This window comes from Tiliqua scincoides, chromosome 4 (genome assembly GCF_035046505.1).
Source record: "Tiliqua scincoides isolate rTilSci1 chromosome 4, rTilSci1.hap2, whole genome shotgun sequence".
Lineage (NCBI taxonomy): Eukaryota > Metazoa > Chordata > Lepidosauria > Squamata > Scincidae > Tiliqua > Tiliqua scincoides.
The window spans coordinates 164,487,013-164,508,678 of NC_089824.1; the positions used below are offsets into that span (position 1 = coordinate 164,487,013).

General features: G+C 43.2%; 1 protein-coding gene across 3 annotated transcripts in view; it reads left to right on the forward strand.

Moving 5' to 3' along the window:
* Positions 1-21,666, forward strand: part of ERI3 (ERI1 exoribonuclease family member 3) — a 261,189-nt gene that overhangs the window by 99,042 nt on the left and 140,481 nt on the right. For all 3 annotated transcript variants that reach the window (XM_066624931.1, XM_066624932.1, XM_066624930.1), the window contains exon 6: positions 5,479-5,551. In XM_066624931.1, the coding sequence (XP_066481028.1) occupies positions 5,479-5,551 (73 nt within the window). The remainder of the gene's footprint in view (positions 1-5,478; positions 5,552-21,666) is intronic.

Below are 21,666 nucleotides of genomic sequence, written 5' to 3' on the forward strand. Positions count from 1 at the left end.
AGAGTATTGCAAGACTGTTCTCTTACACGAAGACAGTTCAAAAACATAATCCAGAGTGATATTGACCAGCCCTTTGAATACTTCAGCATTTTCTCTGCTTGTATGAGGGCTAGAAACTTGCTTTTAAAACTAAAATCAGATTATCCAGATTCTAAATTCCATGCTAGAAACCTTTGTATTGAGCCATTCCCCTTCATTGCCGTGAATTCTTTCGTTTTCTTAAAATCCGTGTCTTGTGCCTTGCTTTGTCCAGTGCCGTACTGAAGCATTACTTTCTTATTGCCTGTTTCCTGTTACCTTCTGAAGCTGCATTGACACAAGCCTTGGTGTCAATATTTGGGTCACTCAGGTTTTTGTAAAACAATTGGGCTCATTGTTTTCCCTGTACTTCTGCATTTCAAAGTGTACTTATTCTGGCCATGTTATGGGTTAACGTAAGGTACCACCTACGTCTTGAGGTGATAAGTTATTCTTTACTCAAGAAATAGCAGTGCATTATGGGTAGCACATGCCCATCTCATAGTTATTCAAAGCTTTCAAAGGAGATTGCTAGCTTGGAGGCAGCCATAACCATGATTTTTTGCTCTGTCTCTCTCTCCCATTTATAGTTCAAAGAAATTTTGTAGGGCATCTTTGGCTTTCCTTGGTGGTACTGTCATTCTGCCTCTTTATTGATCTCCATTGGTTATTGGATCAGGGTGCAATCTTGTTCTAAACGAATTAGGAGCCCAAGTAGGGGCAACTCCCAGGTCAACCCCTTTGCTCTATTAGCCACTGTATGTAGGCCTTTAGTGAAGCAGCAGTGACTGTTTCCTGTGTATTTTCACACCATAGCTGGGCATATAGAGCTCTATTAATGCCTTTACTGGGTCTGTCATATCAAGATGTAATGCCTCCCTTTTTCAGAGGAGAATTTTATTTTTCTTTTCTTTTTTCTTTAATGCTTGGTATCAACAAATCCTGCATGTAGGAAATGCCCTTATTTTCTTGGGCTTCTAAAATTCTGAACCCAGAAGCAGATGGACATTAACCGTCTCTGATTAGTTGGGAGACTTGCACATTAATTTTTTATACACTAGGACCACTTGAGTGACTGAATTCAATTACAAGCGCTTTCCCCTTCTTGTTGCCCCCCCATGTTATTAATGTGACTCCTCGACTGCAGTAACCGAGGGACCTGTTGAAACGTGAAACCCTTATTTCTCCTGGATAATTAGGGTTAAATTGATATGCTATCACACCAGTGACACATTTTATCTGCTTCTGTTTGTACAAGAGGATACAATGGTGGAGGAAGGACCAATTTGTGCCCTTCTCTCTCTAACCAGACTGAGATAAAAGGTGTCACTAGGACGATAACGTCCTCACCTTGTGCTCCTTTATTGTTGCTCAATTTGCCATTTTTTTAATGCTGTTCTTTCATTCTTTCAATACACTTGGTCATATTTTAGCTCCATGCCATTGCATAATGATACCCTGCTAAATGTGTGTATGTTATCTGCAACTCTGGCTGACAGCCCAGCTTGATAACCAAATTCCTGCCCATCCATCACTAGCTGCCTCTTCTCAACTTAAGGAAAGTGATAACCAAAGCACGGCTGTTTATCACCAGCCAAGCTGGGCTCTTCATTCCCAATTGAAAGAAAGGGGAGCTGGCTCCAGAGGTCTCCTCTTTGTGCACCTCTCCTTTCTGCTTTCCGAGAGCAAGGCTGTTATCAGAACTGTGTGCCATCTTCAACGTGATGCCGAGCAGGAATTTGGGACAGTTTTTTTGGATGTCTATCTCCCTTTGTTTTAAAACTTACTTTCTAGGTCTTGTGACTGCAGAAACACCAAAAAGTGTGCATGTGAAAAAAATGCACGGGCAGTATTGTAAGCAGCCATGCTGCAGTGACAAAAGGATCCTATGTACAACTGAAGCCTCAAGGGAAGCCAGCTATTCCCATTGAGACAAAGCAGAATTACAGACCATTTTGAGACAGGTTACAGCAGCGGTTCTCAAACTCCCAGGGAATTTGAACCTCATTGTAAGTCTTTGTGGTGGGGGGGGAGCGTCATGATTGCCAGGATCACGTTGCTTTGGATGGGCACTGGGGCTTGCTGAGACTTACCACAACTTGCAGCAGCCTCCCAGGAGTATGGACAGCCCTGCGCCAGCCTTTGCAGGTCTCCCCAACATGCAGAGACAGGCAAAACAAATGATTTTGGTTGCGCAATCGCAAACTGGAAGTGGGTCACGATTGTTATTTTCACAGTTTGTGCACTTCGGGGAACCCTGCAGAGGCTGGCGCAGGGCTGCCCGCACCCTCAGGAGGTAGCTGTGGTAAGTCTCAGCAAGCCCCTGCAACCCTCCAAAGTGACGCAAACCTGACAACCTCCCCCCCCCCCCCGTCTCTTAAGTGGGCAGAGGTCAGGGCTCTCTGGCTGGGGCGTCGTGACGTCCCAGCTTGAAAACCAATGGATAACAAGATCTGGTCTGAGCTGACTTTAAGATTGGGATAAACATTATAGATACAGCAAAAGTTTACAGTGGGGGATCCCCCTTTGTCCCATTATTATCTGTTTGAGATAAGGGCTTGCAGCTGGTCTTTTACACTGTGGAGTTGTGCTTCCAAGGTTTGGACTGAGATAGATGAGTGTTATCTGGCTATATGTTATGACATAGATCTAACATTAGGGGTAAAAGTATCCTCTTTCTTCTTATTATTTTGAAAGAGACTTTAATACTGACAAAATGTTTAGTTGAGGGCATATATTCAGACATGAGTATATGAGTGCACATGTATGCATGGGAAGACTTCATTGAGATCTGCTCAGTTTTGACAATCTTGGTTCCAAATCTTGTGGGGTGAGGAAATGATCCCTAGTGAAGGATGCCCAGGCCAGCAGGACTAAGTCTACAAATGTAGGACCTTATTGGGAAAATCTTGCTCTGTCCTTACCAATCAGGACTTAGCCCCTAAGAAAAAAATGGAGAAACCTCTCAGTGTAGCGTCCTCTGCTTTTTGCTTCCCACCTTTCTGTAACTACCTACATGGCATTCTGCCTAGGCTGTTGTGTGACATCTATATGTCAGAACCTGCTTACCCATGGAACATAGCATGTGGAAATTCAAAACAAAACAGAAGGATAAGCATTTTTGCTGCTTTAAATCAGGCCTCTGGCTTCTGAAAACATATACTGGCAGAGCTCTTCGTCCCTTGGGAGGTGGGGGGAGGGCACAGTGATACCGTCACCAGGAAACCAACATTACACTGCCTACCTAGTCCTTGTTCTGTATCTGTGCAAGATCAACTCAAGAACACAGTTTACAACAAAGTGCTGGGTGCAAAGTGCACACCTCATTTGCATATCCAATTGCTAGGATTGTAGTAATTATCATGTGTAAATGGATCTATTAATCACTTATTTAATTAATTTTTGGCCTTTCCTAGGTTTGTCTAATTCATGCCCAATCCAGCATTCGGGACATCTCTAAAAATCTTTAGCAAAACATTAATAAGCAAAACGACTTGTTAACTACCGCATATCAATCAAATTGATTGGGGACAAATGAATCTACATTTCAAAATAGTGGACACAGTGTCTATTCTTTGCCCTGCCACTTGTAGAAGACTAGGGTTTGGGAGGTTTATTGGCTGGCTGCTGACTGAGAAACTTCAGTTCTTGCGGCTGAAGAGAGAGCACTCCTCCAGGCCCTGTGTTTCAGTGCTCTGCCTCCTTTTGCCATGTTGATGACTCCTTGCTTCTGTCTGAATATGGGAGGGTGGTTTGGTTTCCTAGGAATACCTGTCATGACTAGCACCTGCAGTTTGTGCCCAGTTCTGACAGTCTGGTTTTGTGACGATGTTGTGGATTTTTGCATCTTTGGCTCCAGCTGCAAACAGTGGCATAATTTATGACTGATTCTTTAGATTTTGCAGTGGGCGTAGACTTTTAATGTCTCCAATTTTTTTCAGGCCAGAACAGCAAAGTTTATTATGACAAAAGAATAAAGTGGCATTTGTGGAAACTGAGTGCTCATGTGTTTCTTTCTCCAGCCACAGATCAATTTTTTTAGTTTCCCATCCCATTTTCCTTAATCTTTGCCTGTTCATCTCCCTTCTCTGCTATCCTCAAGTTTTAGTTACTGCTTTGGTCTCCTCTCTTCTCATGTCTCTCTTTGCCCCTGCACACTCTGCGTTCTATGTGCAACGTGAGAATCTCTGAATAAGCTTCTATATGGAATTTTTTTAAGACAATGCTGAGAGACGATTTTGAAACGTCAGAATGCTTGCAACTCATTTTCATTGAACTTTTTATAACTTTCAATAAATAGGTTCCTTGCATGTAATAGATAGAGTTGAATTTTACAAAAATTAAGATTATATTGGAGTGCTGTTGTGAAATCTGGGGCAATGTGAATAAAATTTGTATTAAAGTGGCAATTTGTGACAAAAGGGAGAGGTTGAGAATGTTTAAAATGTCACAGTTTAAAAAACCAATGTTATGAACTGCCTCAAAATTTTGGAGAGTGGTTTATTCCTCTTTTTTGGTTTTGTTTTGTTTTTCCCAGCCCCTGAGAATTCAGGGATTAAACCTCAGCAGACACACTTGGGCCAAAAGATGGAAGAAACTTCTGGTACAGTGATTCTTAAACACCCCCGAATAATGGGGGTATGGGACCCAATCCCATATGGGTATGTGGTATGGGACCCAATCTCTGAACAATTTAAAAAAATTGTTAGGTTATTAAGTATCATCATTTTCAATACAGATGGAGCTGTTCTATTCCTAGCTATCCATATGAAAAGTAAAACCAAACTGTTGATATCTTTGATGTCTTACTGGTATCTCATAGGACTGGTGTTGATGATGATTATGAGTGTCTGGTGAAGGGAGTATGGGGACATATTGGGCAATCCCTTGAGAGTTTATAAAAAGAACCCCTGCTCTGGCAGGTGATAATTAGTTCTCTCTAGTCAGACCTATATGCTTTTTCTCCATGAGTTTTCTGAAAGGTGACCGCTATGCTTCTATGAGAAGCTTATATGATTCTATGCAATCTATGAGAAGATTGCGCGCACACGCACACTGCTGTATGTTCTGTTTCCTTAAAGCATGTCAGTAGGATTTGCTTTTGGGAAGATAAGAGGATTGCGTTTTCAGTGTTGTGAACCCCTATTCAAGATCATTTAATGGAGGCATCGTCCTCTGTTTCTTCCATGTGACCCTTTATGAAACAAGGCCTTGATTTGGAACTGTCTGACATCTTGGTTGTTTAATGAAGTATGCCTATCCTGTCCCAGCAAGAGTCTTGGGTTTGGGCTGAACTCCAGTGTTTTGGCCTTGGTCAAGTTGCATGGAATCCTTCTGCAATGCAGGCAAGAGCTTTTCATTCTGTCTTCTTTCTCCGAGCCAGGAGTGTTTAATAAAACCGATTTTGTGTTGTCAGACTGCTCTAATTGAATCCAACATGCTCTCTCTCCTTTCTTACAGGTTACCTGGACAATGCCAATACTTAGGGCTTCCAGTTGCTGATTACTTCAAACAGTGGATTAATCTCAAAAAGGTACTTTCTTTGCAAATCTGTCCCCCCACCCAACCCATTCCCCATTGCCTCTTTATTCCCCCTTCTCTCATTCTCCCTTCATCTCCTCCTTTAAGGAGCTGTTTAATAAGCACTGCTGTTTTGCATTGAAATGAGGAGTTATTTTTTCAGAGGCTATGTGAAGCGAAGTTCCTATTGTATCTCCCCTAATAGAGTCTTGCTGTACTTGATGGAATATGGTCTGCAGCAGAGGAGAATCCCATTGTGACCATACTAATGCAGCACCTCTATGCATAATAACTCAGCATCTCTCTGGTAAAGACTTGGTCAGCTGGAGCACTTCCAACTCTACTCTCCCCCCCCCCCTGGCTTTTAAGATCCCTTTAAGCTGAATATTAGCCAGCTGCTTCTCAGCTCTGAAGACCTTGGGAAAAATAACCTGCTTAAGGTGTCTTCTATTTTGTGTACACTTTTTCACTTTTTGTGAAAAAAGTTCCACCCATTTTTATCACCACATTCTGTTACTTACAGCAGTATGGACATAGGAGTTATATGAAACTGAGACACCCCCCCCCCATGTTGTTTGTTAATCTGGTGAACTGATCACATAAAACCCCTTCTAGTATGCAAGAATTATATACATGGAAGTTCCCAAGTCAGCTACCTGTATTCTTAAGAGGCATTTAAGATGTGGAACGTGGCAGTTTATGCAAACTGGGTGGGGAAAACAAAACCTAGTACAATGCCTGGAATTGTGATGACTCTCCTAAAAATGCAAAACTGCTGGATTAAGTGGCACCATTCTGACTCTTGTGAGTAGAAAGTAGGAACATTTTAACTCATCTCTTAAGTAGGACCTTACCAGATGAAAAGTGTCTATAATTTCTCTTTCTCTTAATTTTGTTTTGCCTATTTATTTTCTGAAATGAAAACAAGTGCTGCATGCCAAGCAGCAGTGGAACAAAAATTAGCATGCTCTCCTTTGTCAAATCGAGGTAGGGCATGATTGTAACAAGGGAGAGGCTGGCAGCATGTTCTTTACTGAGCTTGACAAGGTTTTCCATCCTTTGCTGCTGTCAGACTGAATCTCTTGGCTTATAGCTGGCCTTCTGCAAATGCAATCTGAAAGCATGCTGGGGCGTTGTACAGTTCAGTGACCATTAATGATCGCCATTTGAAGTTCACTAAACTTCTGGTGAATGGATAGGAGTGATATAACCAGCAGGTTGAATGACATACAAAAAAGTCAAATCCCTCTGCTTAGTGATGTTTGATATCAGCTGGCTGAAACCCTTGGCTGTGCTGCACCTCTTGCCCTTGGGACAAATAAATTATGTCTTTTTGCCATCGTTTTGGGCTATCAGGTTCAGCCCATTAGGAGCCTGGTTTCTATTATGTATAATCCACTGTGACATTCAGACAGAGGGGAATTTTATGTCTCTTTCAGGGAATAGCTTCATGGTACAGATGTTTGATCACAATTCATGATGTTTCAGTATCACAGGAATGGAGGCAGCACAAAACCCCAGGACATAGGATCGCTAGAGCAGTAGAGATCAGGGCTCATGTGTATAAAACAGCAAAGATCAGGGTTGATGTCACTTAGAAGCCATTCTCTTATCAGGTATGGTGACGCATGCTGGGCTTTGTAGGAAGTGGAAACTCACTTGCTCTGCACAGTGTGGGGAGAACAGGATTTGACTGTGTGTCCAGCCCTTGCATTTTCCAGACTTCCAAGAGGGAAGAGTATGGTAGTTTAATTAGCTGAAGGCCTGAAAGATCTGCAACCCTGTGCAGGAAAATTCTTGCAACACTCTAGAAATAGTATTAGATCCTTGATTCCGCCTGAACTGTACGGAGCTGTTTTCAGTTGAAACTAGGCGCCTGCATCTTTGCTCCTCAGTGTTTTCTGTTCTCTATGCTAGGGCTGGAAACTGATTCATGCCTGTAACCTTGAGTGTCCTGCTAATGGCAGTTGCTGTTGTAGCAAGAGGAGCTGTCCATGTTCCTACATTTAGTTGTCAGTTCCAGAGTACTTCCAGCAGGGCTCTCTTTGGTGTGCATGCAAAGACAGAGACTCCAGTGAGAACAGTATGGCATTCTTGGTCCTTGTTGCAAGAGCTGGTACAGAAAAATGTTGAAAATGAACATTTTTTTCCATGTAAAAGTTAGCATCAGCCTGATACACAAATGCAGGGGCTGGATAAATGCAAGATCTGAAGATGAGCAGCAATGAGAATGATCCCTGCTCATAGCTGGATGTGTTGTCAGAAGTTTTACTGTCCTCTCCTTACAAATGCTCTTCCTCTGCCAAGCCACATTGGCCGCTTGCTGACATTTTTAATGTCACTGAGCGATCTTGTATCCTTCGTGAACTGTCAGGTTAGTCAGGACTGAGGGCAGGGAGTTTATCGTGTTCTTTTCTTTGACTAGAACTGTATTGGGGGGGTTACTGGGGAGATGAGTTTTATTAGAATGTTTCAGTGTATCGGATCTCCTCTTAAACTCTCTCAGTGAACACCATTGAGATAGTTGTTGAGTGCTATTGACTGTCTTTCCATCTGCTTGATTGATTGATCTTGATGATTGCACAGGGGCTGTGGGTCAGAATTAAGATACATTAAAAAACAACAACAACTGTGTTCTTTAGGTGGGGTCCCAAAGCATGGAAAAGCTAAAGTTGCCTGAAGGTCAGGATAGAGGAGGCATTAGTGAAATGACAGGTGCCTGGGATAGTTAGGGGTTAGCAGGCAGGGGCAGAATCATGTGAGGGAGCAGGAGCATGGGGAAAGTCAAGGCCGGGAGAGCAAGTTATCTGCACTTCAAAATGGAAGCATATGATATTCTTCAGCTTGTCTTTCAGATGCTGAGGTCTTCTGCCACAGAGCTGTTTATGGTGGACTTATTTATTGCTACAAGGAAGAAAGATGCATAGCCACTGCAGTATACACTGCAGTTCCATAACCATATATTGGTTCTTTGATCTAGAAAGGGCCAAGGACATTGATGGCACTGTATGAACCATCTGTAGCAGTAGTTGCTGGACCAGGAGATGCAGATCCTTAGGATGTGTTATAAAAATGCTTTGATTAATATTTCAGAGGAAGCAAAAGGAATGTTCTTGAATAACTGCTTTCCCTCACCCCTCTCGGCTTTTGGTCTTGTATGGCAGTGGCAATATCTGTGCTGTAGAGTCCCGTGTGGCAGGAGACAAGGTTGCAGTTTGGTACAATAAAAAATTATGTGGTGCAGCGCATATGGATACATTTACTGATGAGATGCCTGGGCCAGAATATGCTTGGGACTGAAAATGAAGTTATTGCGCAGTGGCATACATTAGATACAAAGCTGGCTTTAAGTGTTTGTGCTTGTGTGAAGTTCTTCATGTATCTTAGTTCGTTCTGCTTGTGTTTTGTCCTTAGAAAATGCAGCAAGAAAGCAAAACTGAAAGTGTGTGCCTGAGAAATGTAGGTTTAAATCTCTTGTGAGTCCACTGAGCAGTTCTTGGCATCCCCAAGTCCAACATTATCCTGCTCTAACCCTGCTATCCAACTTCAGGTTTACCTGTGTTACGTATCTGAGATGCCATAAAATCAGAAAATATGCCAAGAACAGCAACAAAAACCATCAGAGATATGCAATTTCTTCCATATGGGGAAAAGCTAAAGATTAGAACTCTGATCTATTACTTTTCTAAGCAGCAGTATATAAAATCATGAGTGGAGTAGAAAAATGTAACCAGGAAACAGACTTTTTACCCTTTTCAAATAGTTACTGCAACCAGTGAAGCTCCAATGAAATTAATAAGCTGCAGGTTTAGAAAAAGCTCATAAACTATTTTCCCATAGCCCACAGTTTATTTGTGTAACTTGCTGCTATCAGTACTGCTAGGCAATAATAATAAAACCTCCTAGATGAATTAATAGAAGATAGGAGTATCAATAGACTTTATTAGGATGCTCAGGGCATCTATCCTAATGCTTAGGATGTCTCTAAAATTTAGAGGCAATTGGGAGTGGGTGACTAAGAATGGGCTACTGCTATATATTTCCTCAAGCATCTTTATCAAGAGTGGGACATGAGGCTAAATGGACCGTTGGTCTGGTCAAGCAGGAGCTGACATTAGGTTTATATAAATTTACTGCAAGACAAAAATGACCCAGACAGTGGAAACAGCTATTGCATGTATGGTGAACTGGGCTTTTGCTCTTGAGCATCTGCTTAACTGTAAAGCATTTCCAGGCCAGAGGTTGATCCCCCCCCCCCCCGAAAGCTTTGCAAAACGTTTTCATTTTTTTGCCAGAAGTTATAAATCAGTACTCCCCATTGTTGCCATATGCCTAATCTTGCCTACTTCCAGTGCTTGCCGTGCCTGGCTTGGATTATCTCAGAGTTTGCGTTTCTTGGTTGCTTCAGTGTGCCATTTGGGGAATTGTTTCCTTGAAGGAGGAACTAGGTTGAAGGAGTAAATACTGCTCCTTCAACCTAGCCGCTTTCCAAAGCAAACAAGATCAGCATGGCCATCAGGTGATAGCTCAAAGGATATTGGTAACTAGCCAATCACAGAGAGGTGTTGGGTGTGTTGATCGGATCCAGTGGGGCAGGTGTGCCTTTCTTCTGGAAGGCTGATCAGGGCCAGCATTCTATCTCTTTGCCTTTAAATCTGTCACACAGCTGTCTGAACTCTGGAAATCCTTTCACTCTCTCCCTTGCCTTGTTAACATGTGTTGCCTTTGGGGTAATCAGGGAAAAAATATTATGTCCTTTTACAATTACCGGGTTTTGGAATATTAAAATGTCTCGCTGCATCGGCAGTGTTATTTTGATTGGTATTCTAACCTTTGACTAGCCCATAAAGCGAGCTGCTCTTCGAGCCAATATTGCAGGACTGAAATTTAATTCCGAAATGATTCCAGATAATAGGGAGACAGATAATATATGCATGAAGGATATTATGTTTGGACTAAATGCAGCAGGGCTAGGGCTTGGGAGCTGAATAATAGCCCAGAGTGAGTTATAATCTGTGGGACAGAAATACCTTACTGTCAGGGCCAGGAGAGGAACTCTTAAATCAAAGGGAAAAAGCTAGCAGGTAGTCATTGGAGACAGAAAGGGCATCCAGGAAAGGGCTTGAAAGAAACTGAGTTGTCTCCTCCCTGCTGCGATGCATTTTGCAAGGGGATCCCTTGGTTCTCGGGCTCCCTGTCTTGGGTGTGTAAATACACAGTTACAAATAAAGTTGGGTTTGAAGCCAAATCTTGGTAACGTGTATTCCTTCTTCTGTGCAAGACTGTTGTTAAACGGAATATAAAGGTTCCTTTTTCCTCTTTGAAGTTTTGAGTGAAAAGCATTGGGGTTGATTTATGCTTTGTACATGTGTGGTTTGGGTCCTGGCTTCCTAAAGGAATGTGTCTTCTCAAACTGGCCATTAGTATTGGTTGGGGATATGTTACTTTACCTGGAAAATAAGGTCCATTGAACTCAGTGGGACTTCTAAGGAGACTTGCATAAAATTGCACTATAGAAATACCATCTATACATTAGGTTAGTGCAGGATGTTCGTGGTAGTGGCCTGATGTTCACAAATCCTTATCCCTGAATGCAATTTTGGAAGCTTTTCACACTCATGATAAGACTTTTTATTTGGAAAGATATTTACTGCAAAGTAGTTGTGGAAGGGTTTTTACTATTACTTCCTCTTACGGAAGTATTGGTTTAGATAAAAAAAAAATCTTTTTATACCGTGTTCTGTAATTTGATCGTGCAATCAGGTGTTACTTTGCAAAATCAACCTGGAAGTCCTGTTTATAAGGAAACCTATCCTGAATCTATTACTGTAAAAGTTTGCTGTTTGGATTTAGAGAGGAAAGTGCCATTTCCCAAATAATCCTAGTGTTTGTTGACATTGGAGAAAACAAATTCCTATTTAATACTGGTGGCATTCATGCGACAAAGTTCAGTGCAGCACCAGACAAATTCCATATAAATCTGGCCCAAAATAGCTTCCCTTTCAATAGTAACCACAGTCAGGCCTGGCTCACAAGCTGCAGCTTAGTGCTGGACTGACCTCAGCCAGAAATTTGCTCTGCTTTGGGCCAATGTGTCCCATGCAAAATTTTATGGCATACTGTACAGGTGTATCATAATTTGAAGGCTCAACTTTCTGGGTACGCTCCCACAGTGCTTTTCCCAGTGTGCATTCCTTCCTAGCGTGGCTTAGCATTTTTGCTCTGTGCTTACAAACCTGGTAGTTGCCATCTGGTCTTGTCTGTGATAGTTGATGTGCCGCTGCATAGGCTAATTGCATAATGCAGACCTCTGCCTGCTATACTTGCTTGAATGCTGCTGCAGCATAATGTCACTATTGAGGGATGCATGAGAATAGACACCATCTTTGACCACCTCTCGCTTTTTTAGGCTTCTTTTTGTTATGAGATGCAGCATAGATGGAATTGGTTGGGATACTGTCAGACAGACAGTAGGCTTCTTTGCTGACAGTACTTTTGGACATTTTACCAATAAAGGTCCTTATCTGACACACCAACCCCCATATCACATTTGGAAGGTTTCAAAAATTCTGGGGACCCAGAATTGCTACCCATGCCAAACAAGGCTTAAGAAGGCATTTCTCTACAAATGTTTACAACTTCTGAAGACTATCCAGATTCCCGTTGAATCAGTCATTTTCATGCTCATGTGGGAGGAAAACTTAGAGAAGACTTCTGAACTTGGGGCAAGCTAGGCCTCTCTTGGCTAAGCTGTCTTGCAGAAGTGAAAATGAATGCGCCTCCAAATCCTGTTTTACTTCCAAATGATAACCCACTGCAGTTCATTCTTAGAAATAGCCAAAAATATTCCATCATTTGTAGAGGGAGAAACATACACACCAAAAATTATTCCTGACACACCCAGCAGAGACAGGAGGATTGAGTATCCTTAAACCCTTAGTGCAAGGGTTCTCGCACATTTAGCACTGGGACCTACTTTTTAGATTGAGAATCTGTTAGGACCCACCGAAAGTGATGTCATGACCAGAAGTGACATCATCAAGCAGGAATATTTTTAACAATCCTAGCCTGCAATCCTACCCATGCTTACCCAGGAGTTAGTTCCATTGACTATCATTGTTAAAACAATATGCATAGTAGCTTGTTAAAAGCAGTGGCGTCGCTAGGGAGTGTGAGAGTGGAGAGATCACGCTCTGCCTCCACAAAACCGGAAGCGGAGCGCGATCTCTCCACTCTCCCTTTCCCTGATCTGGGGAGCCCTACAAGCGCTCGCGCAGGGCTTCCCACACCCAGGGAGTGCAGGGTGCACCCCAGTCCCTGCAGCCCCATCAGAAGGGAAAGTGGAGCAATCATGCTCCACTTCTGGTTTAGTGGAGGCGAGGCACAGTCGCCCCACTCTCACTTTCCCTGACCTGGGGAACCCTGCCAAAGGTCACACAGGGCTCCCCGCACCCCCAGGAGGCTGCAGGAGGCTTGGGCAAGTGTACCCAAGCCCCCTGCAGCCCCCCTGAGCGGCACGATCCTGGGGATCACACCGCTTCCTCCTCCCTGCCTCCTGGCTGCCCCCACCACTTAAGGGGAAAGAGACCAGGGCCCTCAGGCTGGGGCGTCGCAATGCCTCCGTTTGAATACCACTGCCTTAGTCCATCAGAGAGGGCAGGCTGAGAGGAATCCAACAACTCCAGAATGGTCCTGATCCAATGAATGTAGCCCCCAAAAAACACCCAAGAAGGAGGTCCCTCCCTCCAAGCTGGTGAACGTATTGAGCCTTATGGAAAGTGAAACTAAGCCACATGGTCGCATTTACTTGCGAGTAAGCAAACATGCCTTGGCTCCTGGCCAGGTCAGGCAAAGGGAAATGTGAGGCTACCAGAATGGTCCTGATTTGATGCAGCTGGAACTCAACAAATGCTCCAGACAGCAGCCCCCTCCCCATAAAAAGAATGAAAAAGGCTTGACAGGGTAAGGATAATTTTTTTTCTGTTTTAGGCTGCAATCCTAACCACACTTTCCTGGGAGTAAGTCCCACTGACTATAATGGGACTTACTTCTGAGTAGACAGGCTTAGGATTGGGCTCTCAAACTTGCAAAGCCAGGTGGGTCCTGATAGTGATATGCTTGAAATATAAGAACTTAAGTTGAACTGGGTAGGGGTGAAAATCTTACTGATTCTTTTTTTTTGGGGGGCGGGGGGTGTTATTGCAGGCAGGCTACAGAGAAAATTCGCTTGATGGAACAGGGCTAGCTCCCCATATTTAATTATTTGTTTTACTTTAATTTAATTATTTATAATTATTTATTTTAATTTGCTTTATGATGGGTCCAGTCATTCTAAAAAGATTGTCATTCTAAAATGTGGGTCCCAGTGCTAAAAGTTTGAGAACTGCTCCAATAAGGTGTTAGTAAGTTGACACCCTGGGGGGAGGTGACACTACGAGTAACCAAAATCACTAAAATCACAGTTTGTAAAAATAAAACCGTCATGTTATATATCAACCAATGTGTAATTTCATGCAGAATGCAATGAAACAAACTGCGTTGAAATATCTTTATTCTCTCAAAAGGTACAGCCAAAAAATCAGTGGGGGTGGGGCGATGTTAGATTGCCACATCCACCACCTGGAGTGTTGCCCTGCCCACTGCATGGGGGTGACGCATTGGCCTCCTGCACCGGCTGACGCAAACCCTAGTGATGCCACTGGTTAAAAGTAAAATATCTGTAAGATATTCCCAAATGCAGTCACATACCATGGTAGCAGCAAATCTAATATATTAAAAATAAAAACTTGAAATGAATGGGGACCCACCTGAAATTGGCTCGCGACCTACCTAATGGGTCCCAACCCACAGTCTGAGAAACACTGCCTTAGTGTAAAGCCCTGTTATGAAGCTGTCCACCTCTAAAGCGCATGCTATTATGCACAGGGCAACAGCTATAAGTGGTGGATACATGCACATTCTAGAACCATAGGGCACAGACTGTGCAAGAAACTGCTTTCTGAGGGGATCCCTGTGTGTCTGAAATACATGGAAACTAATACAGTCCCCAGAACTTGTGTCAGCCTCCACCTTTTTATAAACTACCCTGTCTGTAAACCAGATAGAGAGCAAACTTAAGAGGAGATCATAGAAGCCAGTTGACACAGATGCTGTGATAGAACAAGGGAAACGGCTCCTGAAAGAGTGTGGCAGAGAAACTAAAATTGAATAGTTTTATGACTTGCAGTTGACCTTAGTACAATTTGTATAAGAATAACATTGAAGAAGAAACCCCTCATATGGACATGTATAGGGATGGTCCCAAACCCCTCAGATGTTGACTCAAGTTTTCATGAAAATTTCCTAAACTCTCCCCTTCCCCAAGATGCAGATTGCTGGAAAACAGTGCTGAGTTGTTTACGCTTTAAGGGCAGCCCACATGAAAATTGGCTCTCCCATATCTGGAATAATGACATCACTTTCTATCTAATGACATCACTTCAGGCCCTTAGCAGGCATCATGAATGCTTTTTGGCCCTTGGTATGAAACACGTTTGGTACCCCTGCTCTAGGTGTCAGTCCTTGGCTCCTCCAAATAGAACTGGAAAAGACCCCTGTTTGTAAACCTTCAGAGCCATTGCCAGTCAGCAATAGAGTATTGGACTGGATCTGACGTAATATAAGACAGCTTCCTAGGATCCTAAACCTCTGCATCTTGGCCATGATGGTTCTCTGAATGATATGCCTTCTTCCTCTCTCCACTATTCCAGTCCTGGTTAAAGTATCTGTATATAGCAAGAGAAAATTTGCAAGAGGAAAACGGAACTTGCCTGAGGAAAAGGGGACACAGATTTTATGTATGTGTCGTTCTAACTTCCTATTCACAGTTCTAGGCCTCTTGCTGATAGGTACACATACTGCAAGGAAGTTGGAGATTTCTCATCACATCAGTAAAGCATGTCAGACATTTTGTGGGTACATTAGTACTCTTAAGCATAACTGAGGAAGCCTAACCTATCTGTGAATGTAAGGGTCAGCCCCTAGTTTTTATGTGCATAAGCTTATAACTTGCTGAAAATCATCAGCATTTCAGGACCAAGCCTTTATTTCGAACTGATTTCAGCACTCTCTGTTAGAGCCAAACTGGCAGGCCTCAACAAATAACAGCCCAAAGCTGGATTGTGTTCAGATAAGTGCCAAGGGTCTTCTTACTTTCACATCTCTCTGGCACCATTCTCCGCAATAGAAGCCCTTGTTTTCCTTACTGCTGCTTTGCTGGATTGCATCGTATCTTGAAATCAGCTGAGAGACTGGAATGCTTGTTGTGTAACAGTGTTGAAAGAGACAAGCTTGACCTCGCACCTGACCCTTCCTCCCCCGCAGTCAATACTAGAGCAAGACTGGAGAAGAAGGGATTAAAGACAGGGCATGTCTTACAATAATCCTGCAACGTGGGCTGCATTCCAGGCCAGGTGAGAGCTTAGAGGCAGTTGCCACATGCATGGAGCAAGGTGGGAGGGGATCCAGTTCACTGAAGGAAAGGAAGGGCATTTTGCTGGAGCCAGTGTCCTTTTCCTGTTCTTACTGGTTAGACTTTAAGTATGAAGTGGAAGAGGTTGCAAGCTCTGAAGCCAGGCCATATAGGGATTTCTCAAGAAATATGGTAGGCTCAGAAATTAGGTAGTCCTGATCTTTGAAGTGGAGCAAAAGAGAAACTTTCAGGATTAAGAAAGTGATTAGAAGATAAATCATGTTATTTTTGTATGCCTGTCCCATTCCTAAGGCAAAGATGAAAAGGTTTGCCTGTACAAAAGTCCCATTGGTCCTTTGTCGCCCTTGTTGCCTTTGGAGGGAAAAGAGAGGCTGAAGGCTACATGCAGCTTTTTGAGGTTAATGTATTAATAGCTTCTTGCCTACTTAGGGTTGAGGATTTTACTCTTTCACACATCCTTCCATCCAGGCCAACAGTTGTATCTTCATGTTATTGCAGTTGCAAGGCCATTATGTAAATATTGGGCTTATAACAACCTCTGTCAAACATGCACAACACTACTGTAGTTGCAAGATGAGCAGTTCTTCACCAGATTTTAGAGGCCACCATGGCACCTATCCTCCTAAGACACTGAATGCTTCCCTTATATTTGGCTGATGCTGTTCTCAAGATAGGGACAGTGGCTATCCAGGGGGAATCAGAGGGGTCAAAAGCCCAAGGCGCCATGTCTGTGGGGGCAGCACTGCTGTGCCCACCTCTGCCACCTCTACCCACCCTCTGGAGCCGTTCCATGGGCCAGCAAAACCCTGTGCTGAGTCGCCAGAGGCTCCAAAAGCTTTCTGAGGCTTCCGGAGCACCCTTAAACAGTACTTCCAGTTTTGTTGGAAAACCAGAAGTACTGTTTAAATGTGTTCCGGAAGCCTCAGAAGGCTTTTGGAGTGCCTGGGAAAGTGGCACGATGCTCTCTACGACTGGGTAAATCTCCGCAGGGGGAGAGGGCAGCGTGTTGCAATCCTGTGCCCTGGGGTGGCACAGGGGCCAGATCCGCAACTGCATAGGGAACATTGAGCCCTGCTGGACCCAAAGAAACATTATGAAGTGATAGTATCTCTCACTTCTTTAGTCTTGCTAGTAAATGTACTACAAATTTTGTAAGCTGCCTCAGGGGACTCTTCAGAAGAAGAAAAGTGGGATATAAATTTCTGAATAAATAAATAAAATGTTTCATGTTGGTTTTGACTCTAGAGATACAAGAACCTCCAAGCTGTTCCACCTCCTGTGCTAACCAAGTAGACCTCCTTGATCTCATATGCATGACAGCTTTCTGTATCCTCTTCAATTCCGTCACTCCTGCAATACATGGTATCACATGTGGATCATTTGCAAAGCATTGGGTGGCATGATAACCAACTTCTAGTTTTATTTGGTATCATTGTATTTTATAGATGTAAGTAACTGCTAAAACCTTTTTAGACTAGCCAGTGGCAGAGTTCACATTTTTATTTTAAATAAAACTCTGTGTGTGCTGGCAGGGGGAGACAACTAGGGAGCATCAGAAGACCAGCTTTTTGGAGAATCCCCAGATTTATTTCCTTTTCCATAGTAGATGGATATCTTTTTAGATGGGGGTGGGGAAACAGAGGAGAGGGTGGGGACAGGAGGGACACTGTGATCTGCCCATCCGTATGTCTGTCTCTCTCTCTCTCTTTCTCTCTCTCTCTTATATTTCCATTTTACCCCACCAGCCCCATCTGAAAGACATCCATCTTTGTAAGGAAGAGGAGGGGGATGTGAGAATTCTCCATACAGCTTGTTGATTGCTGTTCCTATCAGTTTTATTTCCCCAAACACATGAAAATGCATGTACAGCAGAGAGGCTTTGAGGTGCACTTTCTGCTTACTTGCATATTGCCAAAACCTGGTGGAAACTCATTTTGCAATTCTCCGGCAATAGCTGAGAGCCCCCAGTTGCTGAGAACTCCTGTTTCTCTCTTTCCCTTGTTTTTACCATTTTTATCAGAGGAAGGAATCAGCTTATTCTGAACACTGAGAGTCCGCTTTTCTCCTATTCCTCCCAACTAGGTGAGTTAAACACTGGTCTAGGACAGGGGTGTCCAAAGTTTTTGGCAGGAGGGCCACATCTCTCTGACACTGCTTCGGGGGCCGGGAAAAGAAAGAATTAATTGACATTTAAAGTTTGAATAAATTTACATAAATGAATATATTAAAGATGAACTTATATGAATGAATGAAGGTCTTGCAATAGCTCAAGGCCTATAAAAGGCCTTGCACAAAGCAAGGCTGGCCTTTCCTTTGCTGCCACTGCTGCATCACAGACATGAAACAGCAAGCAGTGGAGGAAGCCCTCATCCCACAGCTCACGCAAAGAGGTCAAACAGTTGCCTTCACGCTGAGAGCAGTTGTGTTGGGCCAGTGCGGGCTGCAACAAATCTCTGGAGGGCCAAAGGCTCATTGGAGACCGGGGGCTCCCTGAGGGCCGCATTGAGAGGCCTCGAGGGCTGCATGTGGCCCCAGGGCCAGGGTTTGGGCACCCCTGGTCTAGGATGTTAACCCATGATTGGCTTCCCCCCAACAAAGGTGTTTTCTATTAAGTCTGTGACAAATGACGTAAAATGGCATTATGTTCTCCCCTGTTTGATTCCACAATATGCATCCCAAGAGGTTGTGTGATATCACATGTATGCAACACAATTAGGAGATAGGTTGGTTAAATTAAGATGGATAGGAATCCCTGAGGAACAAATTAGAGATTATTGTTACTTGGATTGCACTTTGCGATTGGCTGTATATGAATTGGGTAGAGAAATTTGTGTAGCATGGCCAGCAGGTGGCACAATGGGGCAGGACCAGTGAGTGCAATGCCACTCCCCTTCTCCACATTCACCTAATGCAGGAAAAATTGCACGAGAAAGAGGGACCTTAGGTTTTTACCCCACTAAGAGTGCTGTAGAGTACTTTATTTAAGAACATAAGAACAGCCCCACTGGGTCAGGCCATAGGCCCATCTAGTCCAGCTTCCTGTATCTCACAGCGGCCTAGCAAATGCCCCAGGGAGCACACCAGTTAACAAGAGACCTGCTTCCTGGTGCCCTCCCTTGCATCTGACATAGCCCATTTCTAAAATCAGGAGGTTGCATACACACATCATGGCTTGTAACCCATAATGGATTTTTCCTCCAGAAACTTGTCCAATCCCCTTTTAAAGGCACCCAGGCCAGATGCCGTAACCACATCCTGCGGCAAGGAGTTCCACAGAACAACCACACGCTGAGTAAAGAAATATTTTCTTTTGTATGTCTCAGTCATGCCCCCCCTCAGGCGCCTCTTTTCTAGATTGAAGAGGTCTAAACGCTATTTGTATTCAAAACTATAGAGTGCTTTATTTGTATTTGCAAGATAATGAATATAGGATGATTTTTTTATACTGCATGGATAAAAATATTTATACTGCATTTATACTGGAAATGCTTTCTTGATGGTAAACTTACCACAGACATGTGGATATGGGGTTCTGTGGAGTAATGGATATGCATTACATTCTGAGAATTCAGTACGAGAGTTCAGTGAGTCCTGGTGTCCTCCCCTGCATCTGGCATTCCAAGGTAGTCTGCTTCTAAAATCAGGAGCTTGCACAAAATCAGGTCTTGTAACCCGTGGTGGACGTTTCCTCCAGAAATTTGTCCAGTCCCCTCCAATTTGTCCAATTTCTCACTATAGGAGCAGTCTAGGGCAAAATAACAGCAGTGGCTCTCACCTGTGGCGTAGCTAATGATCGTGTAGCCCTGTGCCAAGCTCAAAATGTTGCTCCGGAAGTGATGTCACAAACGGAAGTTGTGAGGCAGGAGGTCTGGCTCAGTTGGTAGAGCTGCCGCCTTGTATGCCTGAAGATCTGAGGCTGCCAGTTCGAAACAACCGGAAGTACCTGAGAACTGATGACACGCTGATATAGTGATGAGCTGACCCTCGGTGGCAGAGAGGAGTTGCTGTCAAGTGGAGCTTGGGAGGTGAAGGGCCAGAGAGAGATCAGACCAGGAAGGAATCCAGCTGGAACGAGGAGTTCTATGAAGGACTAGAACTATTCAATTGTAAAAATCCCTACGGGGTTTTAGAACAACCTGCCTATGTAAACCACCTTGGATTAAAGTCTGAGGAGAAATCTGACAACCAAAGGTATATAAATATCTGTATAAATAAATAAATAAGTGATGTCACACCCAGGTTTTTTAAAAAGTGAAAACTGGGAGGAACCCACATCCTCCCCCCAGCAGCTCACCACCCACTTGCTCTGCTGCTTCCCCCAGTCATTGGCATAGCTAAGGCATCTATCTACAACCTGGGGTCAAAGAACATTTTGTAGTCCCCTGCATGACAAAATCAAATTTAAATAAATAAAAAGTTATTGGTTCCATGCTGTATCATAATATCTCATTGACACTCAGAACAAACAGTCTCATAGGTCAGCTTGGAGTTAAACAAATCCACTTTTTGTTCCACAAGGCAGTTGTGTTTTCATTTTCTGGTTAATTGGCCATAACTTTGGATAGAAAACAGATATTCCAGTGCTGTTTGTTTTATTGCACTCTGCACTAAATTACCTTTCCAATAATATATAACACGATGGTATTATACATACCAAAATTTTCACAACTTTGGCCACTAGTGTCAAGCTCAGCTTGTTGCCCCCCTAAAGCTTGATGCTGCTATCCACTGCACCCCCTTAGCTATGCCACTGGTTCTCATACATTTAGGACTGGGTTCCACTTTTTAGAATGAGAATCTGTCAGGACCCACCAGAAGTGATGTAATGACCAGAAGTGACATCATCAAGCAGGAAAATTTTTAACTATCCTACGCTGCAATCCTACCCACACATACCCAGGAGTAAGTCCCATTTACTATCATTGTTAAAATAATATACATAGTAGCTTGTTAAAAATATAGCTCTGTAACATTTCCCCAAATGCAGTCACATACCATGGTAGCATCAAGTCTAATATATTAAAAATAAAATATTGAAATGAATGGGGGCCACCTAAAATGGGCTCGCGACCCACCTCTTGGGTGTTGACCCACAGTTTGGGGAACCCTGGTCTAGAGCTTGCTTTAGAGCTTGCTCTAAAAACATCTGTCAATTATGTATTTTCCTGTTTTGCTTTTTGTTTTCCTACAGGAAAAAACAAGGTATAGGAGGATGAAAAACCTATATAATTTCCCCCCCCCAATATTCTTTACTTGTAAGCCTTTCCCCCCCCCCAAAAAAAATCTGATATTAAGCATTTTTAATGACAAATGAATTTTAAAACACTTTCAGGTTTTTGTGGCTGTTATTATAATTGGTGCAGAAATTTTAAGAATGCTTTGTGATGATGGAAAGAAGAGGTACCTTTCCAGAAGCAGAATGCAGTGACTGTTTTTACTAATACAGAGTCATCCCTTTACAGTCATACTTGTGCGATATCTGTCTTCGAGGGCTATCCCAAGGCTCAGCTTCTTCCTGAGGTGTTAGAACTGTGTTAACACAAATGTCTGAAAAGTCTCACAGCTCTGAACCTATGGAGGGGTACTGCTGCTGTTGTTGTTGAGGCTTGTTAGTAAGAAATATGGGTCTGCCCCAAGGGCACTGAATTTTACTTGCT